General features: G+C 44.0%; 2 protein-coding genes across 2 annotated transcripts; both read right to left on the minus strand.

Annotated features, from left to right (window-relative positions):
• Positions 1–1,766: 1,766 nt before the first annotated feature.
• LOC115589433 (uncharacterized) lies at positions 1,767–3,259 on the minus strand. The gene is made up of 5 exons (XM_030430273.1): positions 3,196–3,259; positions 2,381–3,064; positions 2,145–2,270; positions 2,018–2,061; positions 1,767–1,886 (listed from the first exon to the last, which is right to left on the minus strand). The coding sequence occupies exons 1-5, from the start codon at positions 3,257–3,259 to the stop codon at positions 1,767–1,769; spliced, it is 1,038 nt and encodes a 345-aa protein (XP_030286133.1).
• Positions 3,260–5,483: 2,224 nt separating this feature from the next.
• On the minus strand, positions 5,484–6,986 carry LOC115590175 (uncharacterized). Its single transcript, XM_030431438.1, has 5 exons — positions 6,932–6,986; positions 6,121–6,816; positions 5,903–6,028; positions 5,781–5,821; positions 5,484–5,652 (listed from the first exon to the last, which is right to left on the minus strand). The coding sequence occupies exons 1-5, from the start codon at positions 6,984–6,986 to the stop codon at positions 5,539–5,541; spliced, it is 1,032 nt and encodes a 343-aa protein (XP_030287298.1). The 3' UTR covers positions 5,484–5,538.
• Between the last annotated feature and the right edge of the window lie 4,426 nt (positions 6,987–11,412).

Here is an 11,412-nt window from a genome sequence, read left to right on the forward strand (position 1 = left end):
TATCTTAAAGGTTCTTAAAGGTTACTCTAGCCAACCAAATTGAAACAGTCCCTTAGGGTTTACCAAAATCCCTTAAAATCCAACCTAGCACCATACCAAGAGCCCAGATCATTTAGAGGAGAGCTGCCATAATGGGCGTGGCTGGTGGCCGTATCTGACTCAAGGGCTATTCATGTCAAGTGCCAAACCAGAGGAAGCAGGGTAGACGTTCGGATTCAGGCAGTTAGAAGCTAGGCGAGTCTCCTCACCACCAGTTTAAGCAATCCCTATTTAAATTGCCAGTTTTTAAGCAACCTCTTGTAGGTTTAGGGATCTAACCCTTTAAATGGAGAGCTGGTCGAGTGCCTCCTGAACAGGGGTAAAACTCGGGATCTAACAATACTACACCTGTCTGTGGACAGAATCCAATAACAGCTCAACCTTGCAAGCTCTGGTCATGTTACTTTGGTTCAGATAAAAAAGTAAAGGCCAACTGGAGGATGGGTGTGGTCCAACTCATGAGTACTGACTGCTCATGTAGTAGTGTAGTGTAGTAGTGGGTGCTGAGTACTCATGGCTGTTGATGGGTGTTCTATGTGTGATACCATCGCAGGATGGTCTGTAGTTTTCTGAGTGATTGTTGTAAGTGGACCTGTGTGATGCATGTAAAGAGCTTGTTGAATATGGTTGGTCTTCGAATGTAGCTCCAAAAACATAGGGTTAAAGGGTACACATTAGTTTACCAAACTTGTTTTATGGTATGTTTGGAATTGATCCAACATGGGGTCCTAAGATAACTTTTAAATGGATACTTAAAAACAAAAACAGATATGGCAGTTTTATAAGAAAAATGATTCCTCCCATGTTACTATTTGTAATTAATTCTGTGTCAGAGCGCAAACACATTTAAACCAAGCTGAAAACCACATTCATACAACCATGCTAGCAGCTTTCGCTTTGAGCGACATGCTAACATCAGCCTGCTAAAATGTTCACAATGGCAATGTTAGCTTGTATGATGTTAAAAATACTCGCCACCTTAGTTTATTGTGTTAAGAGGTCAAATTTTAATTGAAAACACACAAGTAAAACGGTAATAAACAGCGGAAGTCGTCCTCTTGAGGGGACTTGACTAGGTTTAGGTGGATCACATCAATATGGTGACATGTGTATGTGCAGATTTGCTATTATGGTTGAACTGGATGAACTAAAATAGGTACAGTCTTGTAATGTTGGCCGAGCAAAGCCTGCAATAGGATGAACCCATGAAGACAACCCAGGAAGAGCCTTTTTCATGCCTGGCATGACTTCAGATCTCACTTCTCTGCTTTACTATATACACATAGTCAATTAAAAAAAATAATGCTCGGACAAACAAGAAATAGCATTCACGGAATTTACAAGAGGTTGTAAATAATTAAGAATTTGTTGTAGACAGCATAAACAAAATATATCCAGTGTCTCCTAACTCAATAACTCTCAACATTTCAAGATTCTTTTAAGCAAGTCTGGGAACTTTCTCATACATGTGTCAAAGAAGTAGCCTTGGTTTCAGTTTATTTTTCTTTTCTCAAAATTGGCCACACACCACCTCAACTCCCACAAAAAGGCACACTTCTTCTTGCATGGGTATTGAATGTTAGCACTGAACATAAATTGTAAGGTGCACAATATCATTCAATATAGCCACAATATAGAAATAATAGACTACATGTTTTGACTACAGACCACGTTAAAGACACCTGATCAAATTTTACTGAAAAAGTAGAAATTAAACATGAAACATTTTAATGCTTCACACTGGAGTACATACATTCACTGTTGGTGTTGTTCCTCTGTCTTCTTGATCTGTTTGGCAGGTTGAAACTTAAAGCAGCATAATGGAGGTCATCTGCATCTCCATGCCCCTGGTGACAAAATATGTAGAAGTAGATTAGGATATTTATCAAATTGTTAAAAATATCCAAATAACATTTTGTTGTTGTGTGATTAAAAGGTATTTTGATTGTAATGAATGGATCATTAAGATAAATTTCACCACTGCATTTGTTGTGGAGGAAGCAGATAATCTTGCTTGAGACTCTGTGAAACACAAATAAAGCTGATTCATTCAAAAGTTATGTTTAGTGGAAACAAGCCGTCAGACACAAACAGTATCAAGTTACCTGTCGACTGATTACTGTTTCTCTTTTTCATGTTGAACATCGAGAGAGCCAGTAAAACTACCAGGATGGTGGTGAATGTCAAAGCTCCACTCAAGAAATACACCAAGACAGGAGAGTCCACTCCGTCTGCAGAGAGACAGACATCAGAAACACTTTCATGCTTTCAGTTTTTATTCTAAGTTTGATTGGTGAGTAAGATGCTGTAAACAAATGAGAAATCTTTGAGAGTTACTCACACTCAAAGAACAACTTGGTCCCGCTTCCAAACAGTATGTGTCCACATGAAGCTACAGCACAGTAGTAGGTCCCAGCATGAGAAAGATTCAGGCTCTTCATTGGCAAGTTGTAGACACAGGTGTGTGTTTGTGTGTTGTCTTTCCTCTCACACTGATCATTCCTGCCTCCATGGGTGTAAATGAGTCCTGGATGAGCTTCTTGAGAGTGTTTGAACCAGTAAACACAGTGTTCTCCATCACAGGTCCCAGTGAGTACTGTACAGTTCAGAGTCACAGAGCCTCCTGGCTGGACGATTTTAGATGCTGACTGGATGACCAAAGCTGAACCCGTCACACTGACAGTAATACTCACTGTAATTTCTAAAGCGATTGAAGAACAACTTACGCAGTAATAAGTTGCTGAGTCTGAAATATGCAGATCTGAAATCCTCAAGTGATTTTTACCATCCCCTATATCCAGTGTGAAGCGTGGATTGTTCTTGAATTCACCATGAAAAGTCCCATTTTTATCAAACTTGTACAAGGTAGAGATAAGCTGTGGTTTCTGTCCCAGAGTTTGTTTATACCAGTAAAACCTTGCAGCAGCATCAGCGTTATAGAAACACGGCAAAGTCAAGTTGTCCCCAATCTTTACTGATAACAAACCTCCATCTGGATGAAGAGATGAGGACATCTTCTGAGCAGCTGAAATGAAATGAGAGACAAAGCAAACACAGTTACTTCTTTTTGAAAGAGTTCAGACTAATCATTACATCAGGCATATTAGCATGAGGAGTAACCATACATTAAAAAAATAATATTGGAGACATATAAACACAAGTCACCTATTCTCCCAAAGAACAAACATGTCAGATGGAAGACAAACATCAGAGATGTCATCGTAACAAAGTTGTGTGTTGAGTAACATAAAATGTATCTTTTCGCCGCTCTTCACGGACAAAACTGAGTTTGATTGGCCAGCCTGAAATATCTCTGTGTGACTTGTAGGAAACATGATCACATGCTCACCACCAAGTTTGGTTTCTGAGGAGATTCACACGGTTAGACATACACTATACAGAGAACATCCTCCTTGCATTGGACTTAAAATAAGTTAAAAAAAAAACAAAAGAATAAAAATAAAGCAAGAGATCTTAGTTAAATACAACACAAGTTACTATGGACAATACAAGTCCTTGCTCAGTGTTTGGAAATGGGCTGGATGCCATGATGTCAAAGAGAAATCAGGCGATTTTGGGCAGATTATTTTTAGAATTGGTGAATAACTCGTAAAATGTTTTTTCAGCTTAAACAGTTATGTTGTTACATGTGTCTTTTAATAGCTAAAACACGTATTCTAAGAAGTCGGTAAAATAAGATAGTTCATCACTTAAGAACAGTATAATGTTTACCAGCCAACAGTGTTCAGAGTAGTCGTAGTTGTTCAGTCTGTTGTGTTTCACACGGGCAGACAAATGATTTTAAATAGCACAGCTGTCACCTACTTATTTGTGGTTTGGTTAGCAATAGCTTGACACAAATCTGTGAATTTATGTTACTAAATATTTTTAACTTTAAAACTGTGTCATGTTCACATTTGGGGTGTGCAGGTGCAGTCTGCATAGAAGTATACATTTCTTTTCACTTAGTGTGCTATGTTTTCTTTCCCATTATGGCATATTCTTTAACATGCACAGAGTGAGGGGCTGGGTCCAGTCTGTGGGTCAGTCACTCAGAATCCATGTTGTCAAGTTTTGTTCTATTTCCTGATGGCATGTTGCAACTGTTTGACTTGACACTGTGATGTTAGACTATACCATCTGGATATGAGGAACAGGTTCAGTCAGGCCTTTATAGCCTTGCTGTGAAAGCCTCAGTATACAATGTTGTAAACCTTGTAAAACTGTGCACGTGTGTGTGTGTGTGTGCGTCATCATGTCAAAATGTGCTCCTGGAGACACTTCTATAGAATTTTCAAGAGTATGTGTTCACATATAGCTACTACACCTATCCGTGGACAGAATGCTATAACAGGTAAACCGTGCAAGCTCTGGTAATGTTACTTTGGTTGAGCTAAAAGGTTATGGCCAATTGGAGGATGGGTGTGGTCCAACTCATGAGTATTGACTGCTCATGGAATAATCTAGTAGTGGGTGCTGAGTACTCATGACTGTTGATGGGCGTTGCAGGTGTGAGTCCATCACAGGATGGTCTGTAGTTTTTTGAGTTATTGTTGTAATTGGGCCTATGTCATGCACTTAAAGAGTCTGATTGCAAAAGCTTGAATTGTTGTCTTATTTATTCGGATTTGGAGGTGGAATTTGTTGAAGATGGTTGGACTTCGACGGTAGCTTCAAAAACATAGAGTCACAGGGTACACATGAGTTTATCTACTTTGTTTTATGGAATGTTTGGAATTTGACCCAACATGGGGTCCTAATATAACTTTTAAATGGATACTTTAAAACAAAAATAGATACAGCACTTTCATAAGAAAAATATTCTCACCCTTCAAAAGTTTCCCGACCTCTCAAAGTTTAATTGAAAACATACAATTGAAGCAATACTGAGTCATGTCTATGTGAAGGTTTGCTATCATGATTGAACTGGATAAACTAAAAAGGGTACAGTCTTGTAATGTTGGGCGAGCAAAGCCGGCAAAGGATGAACCCACAAAGACAGCCCAGGAAGAGCCTTTTTCACACCTGACATGACTTCAGATCTCACTTCTCTGCTTTACTGTATACAGCATGTCAATAAAAAAGTACACTGAAATAAGAAATAACATTTACAGAATTTACAAGAGGGTGAAAATAATTAAGAATTTGTTGTAGACAGCATTAACAAAATGTATCCTGTGTCTCCTAACTCAACAACTCTCAAAATGTCAAGATTTTTTAAGCGAGTCTGGGAACTTTCTCATACATGTGTCAAAGATGTAGTCTTGGTTTCTGTTTATTTTTTTTTCCAAAATTGGCCACACACCACCTCAACTCCCACAAAAAGGCACACTTCTTCTTGCATTGATACCAAATGTTGGCACTGAACACAAATCACGAGGTGCACAATATCATTCATTACGGACATAGTATAGTAATACTGCATGTTTTGACTACAGACCACGTTAAAGACGCCAAATCAAACTTTATTGAAAAAGTAGAAATTAAAGATTAAACATTTTAATGCTTCACACTGGAGTACACACATTCACTGTTGGTGTTGTTCCTCTGTCTTCTTGATCTGTTGGGCAGGTTGACATTTAAAGCGGCATAATGGAGGTCGTCCCTGCGACCCTGTTAACAAAATACATAGAAGTGAATTAGGACAGCAATCATACAACTTCTAAAAAAATACCAATTTGTTAATGTGCAATTAATTTGTATTTCAAAGGTAATTAATGGCTCATTAAGATAAATTTCACCTCTTCATTTGTCGAGGGAGCAGATAATCTTGCTTGAGACTCTGTGAAACACATATAAAGCTGATCATTCAAAAGTTATATTAAGTGGAAACAAGCTGTCAGACACAAACAGTACCATTTACCTGTAGACTGATAACTATTTCTCCTCTTCATCTTGAACAGTGAGAGTGCCAGTAAAACTACCAGGATTGTGGTGAATGTCAAAGCTCCACTCAAGAAATACACCAAGAAAGGAGAGTCTATTTTGTCTGCAAAGACACAGACATCAGAAACATATCCATAAGCATGTTTTTGGTTTTGGGAGTATTAATGAGGCAGTCTTTTTTAGAAAGTTACTTACCTTCTATGTCCAGCTTGGTCCCGTCTCCAAACAGTATATGTCCACATGAGGCAACAGCACAGTAGTAGGTCCCCGCATGAGAAAGATTCAGACTTGTCATTTGCAAATTGTAGACACAGGTGTGTGTGTTGTCTTTCCTCTCACACTGATCATTCCTGCCTCCATGGGTGTAAATGAGTCCTGGATGAGATTCTTGAGAGTGTTTGAACCAGTAAACACTGTGTTCTCCATCACAGGTACCAGTGTGTACTGTACAGTTCAGAGTCACAGAGCCTCTTGGCTGGATGTTCCCAGATGCTGACTGATGGACCCAAGCTGGGATGTTCAAACCTGAACCCTTCACACTGACGGTTGTGCCCTCAGTAAAACTAAAGACAAATGTATAGCCACTTGCGCAGTAGTAAGTAGCTGAGTCTGAAATGCTCAACTCAAAAATGGTAAGGTGATTTGTGCCATCCCCTGTTTCCAGTGTGAAGCGTGGATTGTTCTTGAATTCATTATAAAAAGTTCCATTGTGATCAAACCTGTAGAAGGTAGAGATTAGCTGTGGTTTCTGTCCCAGAGGTTGTTTGTACCAGTATAACCATGCTGTGTCATCACCTTCATAGAAACATTGCAGACAGACATGGTCTCCAATGTTGGCTGATACGAAACGTCTTTCTTGACGAACTGTTACGGAGAGATCTGTCATCTGAGCTGAAGTAAAAGAAGAGACAAAGCAAAACTTCATTGATTCAACCCAACAGAATTCAGAATTATAGTTACATTAAAAATCACTTTCATACAAACTAAAACTCGAAACTCAACTCACCCATTATCCCCAAGAACAAACATGTCAGATGGAAGACAAGCCTCAGAGATGTCATTGTGTTCGAATCTTTGTGTTGAATGAAATAATCTCAACACTTTCTCCACCCTAAAGAGAGAGGACTGTGTTTGATTGGCCAGCCTGAAATAACTCTGTATAAGCTTTGTAGGAAATATGGTCACATGTCCACTGTTACTAGTGTCAGATTGGTTAGAGTCGCACGTCACAGATACATGGGAAACTTTAGAATGAAGTTTCCCATGTGTCTGTGACGTGCCACTCTAACCAATTCAGCCCTTCATTCTGAAGTTTCATATAATATCTCATATATATATATATATATATATATATATATATATATATATATATATATATATATATATATATATATATACATACATATATACACATACATACATACATACATATATATAGGCTGTCAAACGATATATTTTTTTAATCGCGATTGATCGCATTTTGTCCATAGTTCACTTGCGAGCAATTTTTTTGGCACATTTTTTTCTGTTCTAAATGTACCCTAATGTATTTTTTCATGTTATTAATACTTTTAACAACATAAGAAAGGGTTAGGGTTAGGCAAATATGCTTGCTTTATGAAAATGTTTATTCAACACTTCAAATCATGCAGGAAAATAAAAGGCTCAAAAAATATCCCCTTACCATAAATGGGATCAAAACACGGTAATGTCTGCTTCTGGCGAGGAGAGGGGCGGTTGGCTTTCTGCATTTTTTTTTTTTAACCAAAAAGTTTCACAGAGATTCTTGTTGGAGGTGCAGCAGCATTCTATGGGATTTGCCAGAGACACAGATGGGAAGAAGCACGCAGGAGTGCTCACCAAGATGAGGCAGCGGAGAGAACACACTCTCTCCCATCAATACACTTGGCAAATGTCAGCTCCCTGGCAAATAAGATGGATGAACAGCTGCTTCTTCTCAACTCAAAAAACTTGGATAACAGACTTGGAGACAAATCACCCAAACACCCTGGTCCTCATTCAGTACGCTTACATGCACAGCTTAGTCGGATTACAGCCATAGTTCTAGTTGCCATAGACTATGCAACTGCAATTGTCCGAGTATACATGCCTGTGAGAAAATCAAATTATTGGCCGAAGCATGTCATACCCCGGTACGATAGGTGGCGGTGTACCCATTTTGTCAGGCAGGGGGTTAGAGGGAAGACTATGGATAGAGGAGGTGGACCCAAATGCAGTAACACACGAGAGGCAAGGCATGGGGAAACAAAAGGCAAGCTTTTATTTAACAAAAGCTGAATTTCACAAAAACCAAGGAAGTCAAAAGGCAAAGTAGCAAATGAAAGCAAGGCAAAGTAGCAACCAAAAACAGCAAGACAAAGTACAAACCAAATAGCACAAAGTTCAAATCAAAAGCAAAGTTCAAATCAAAAGGCAAAATGCAAAACTCAAATCCCAAAACACATACCGTGGGGGAACAAGGAACAGACAGGAGCAGGCACATGAACTGGATCATGGACAAAGACGGACGCTGACAAGAACAATGACCAGACAAGGAGTGAAGGGAACACAGAGACTAAATACACAGACACTGATGACAAGACGAGGAACAGGTGAGGTGGACCAACAGGTGAGACAACGAAGGGGAGGAGCACATGAGAACATGAAGGGAACAAAGCAATAGACAGAGGGAGCCAGAGGGAAAATAGGAAAATACACAGGAGAACTTAAAGGACACATGAGGGCATGGAAAAACATAAGACACAAGACAAGATACAAAGACATGGAAATAGACACAAGACAAACAAGGTCCAAACAAACAGGAGGGTGGAGGCGAGGACTGGAACCCACTGGAGGCCGGGGACGTGGTCTGGGACCCACTAGAGGCCGGGGACGTGGGCTGGGACCCACTAGAAGCCGGGGACGAAGGCGAAGGCGCTCTGGAGGCCGGCGACGAAGACGAAGGCGCTCTGGAGGCCGGCGACGAAGATGTAGGCGCTCTGGAGGCCGACGTCCTGGAGGCCGGCGATGAAGATGAAGATGAAGGCGTTCTGGAGGCCAGCGACGAAGACGAAGGCGCTCTGGAGGCCGGCGACGAAGACAAAGGCGTAGGCGCTCTGGAGGCCGGCGACGAAGACGAAGGCGTAGGCGCTCTGGAGGCCAGCGACGAAGACAAAGACGAAGACGTAGGCGTTCTGGAGGCCGGCGACGAAGACGTAGGCGTTCTGGAGGCCGGCGGCGAAGGCGTGGGCTTTGACCCACTGGAGGCCGGCGGCGAAGACAAAGACGCTCCTGAGGCCGGACCGCTGGCTGTGAAAACCTCCTGGGTCTTGGCTGGACCACCAACAGAGGTTTGCAGGGAACTGGTGGCCAGGGAGCTGATGAACGGTCGCTGGCAGCAGACGACCTCGGCCGGTCCTCCGACCGAGGAGCAGACACAGGACTTGGCGTGGGACTCGGCCGGTCCTCCGACCGAGGAGCAGGGTCTGGCCTCGGCCGGTCCTCCGACCGAGGTGCAGGGACAGGACTTGGTGTGGTACTCGGCCGGGGCCTCCGACCGAGGAGCAGGCACAGGACTCGGCCAGTCCTCCGACCGAGGAGCAGGGACAAGCCTCGGCCGGTCCTCCGACCGAGGTGCAGGGACAGGACTTGGTGTGGTACTCGGCCGGGGCCTCCGACCGAGGAGCAGGCACAGGACGCGGCCGGGCCTCCGACCGAGGAGCAGGGACTGGACTCGGAGCAGGAGCAAGCATCGGCCGGGCCTCCGACCGAGGAGCAGGCGCTGGACTTGGCGTGGGCCTTGGCCGGGCCTCCGACAGTGGTGCAGGGACAGGCGCCATCAGGTCCGCCGACTGAAGGCCACTGGCAGGGGTCGACCGGGCCGCCGACTGAAGGCCACTGGCAGGGGTCGACCGGGCCGCCGACTGAAGGACACTGGCAGGGGTCGACCGGGCCGCCGACTGAAGGCCACTGGCAGGTGTCGACCGGGCCACCGACTGAAGGCCACTGGCAGGGGTCGACCGGGCCGCCGACTGAAGGCCACTGGCAGGTGTCGACCGGGCCGCCGACTGAAGGCCACTGGCAGGTGTCGACCAGGCTGCCAACTGAGGACCACTGGCAGGTGTGGGCGAAGGACAGCAAAGGAGGGCGCCAGACCTCAGGGAGCCCAGACGCCACCGAGAGCGGCACTTTCTAGGCAGGGGAGCTTTGTAGGCCAGGCGGGTTCCCCAGAAAGGAGACACTTCAGCTGATGCTGGAGTTGAGGCATGGGCTGAGGAAAGTCGCTTGGCTGTGGCTGTGACTGTGGCGTGGGTTTTGGCTGGTAGCTTGGCTGTGGCTTGAAAAAAAGGTTGCTAGCAGCAATTTGACGAGCCCGGCTAGCGGGGTTGGTCATAAAGTCCTGGTACCAGCGAATAATCTCGAGGCCATTAACTGCTGGGTCCATTTTATAAGGTCTGGTGTGACCAGGACATCACCAACTACAGGAAACCATCCCCCCAACCTGTGGAAAACACCAACTGGCAGATGACCTTAACACCTTCTACACCGGGTTTCAAAGAAACTATTTCACACCCCTAACCCACTTACCAGCTTCAAACGCTTCATCCTCATACCGGTCCCTTAGAAACCCTCCATCATAAAATTCAGTGAGAGTCTGGTGTTGAGCTATCTGAATGACATCATAGTAAACCATTACTGCTGGACCTGCAGTTTGACTACCTGACAAACAAATCGGTGGATGATGCAGTCATCTTGGGACTGCACTTAATCCCGCATCATCACGACTCCTCATGGACCTACACATGGATCCTGTTTGTGGACTTCAGCTCAGTGATAAACACCATTATCCCTGAGCTCCTCTACCTGTCAGTGGATCACCAGCTTCCTGACTGACAGGAGGCAGCAGGAAAGGCTGGGGAGCATCACATCCAGCACCTGAACTATCAGCATTGGTGGGTGGCCCCCACAAATGTCTGCACCTCAGGGGACACTTCTGTGAAACTCCTGAAGTTTGCAGACTCCCACCACTGTCATCGGCCTCATCCGGGACAGTGATGAGTCTGCATACAGATGCGAGGTAGAACAGCTGGCCCTCTGGTGTGGTCCGAACCATCTGGAGCTGAACCAGTTCAAGACCATGAAAATGACAGTGGACAGAAGCCCATCTATAACTCCGCCCCCACGATCTTTAACAGACAGTGTCTACACTTTCAGGTTTCTGGAGACCCCAGTCTCCCAGGACGTGAAGTGGTCCTCCCACATAGACACTCTTCGGAAAAAGGCCCAGGAGAGTCTGTCCTCCCTGCAACAGCTCAGGAAGTTCAACTTGACTCAAGAGCTGGTGATCTGGTTCTAGGTGATGATACTGTCAGTTCTCTGCACTTTCATCACTGTCTGATTCAGCTCTGCAACCAAACAGGACAGGACAGGACAGACTGCAATGGACAACCATGTCTGCAGAAAAAAAATATTGGCAGCCGACCTGCC

This window comes from Sparus aurata, chromosome 10 (genome assembly GCF_900880675.1).
Source record: "Sparus aurata chromosome 10, fSpaAur1.1, whole genome shotgun sequence".
Lineage (NCBI taxonomy): Eukaryota > Metazoa > Chordata > Actinopteri > Spariformes > Sparidae > Sparus > Sparus aurata.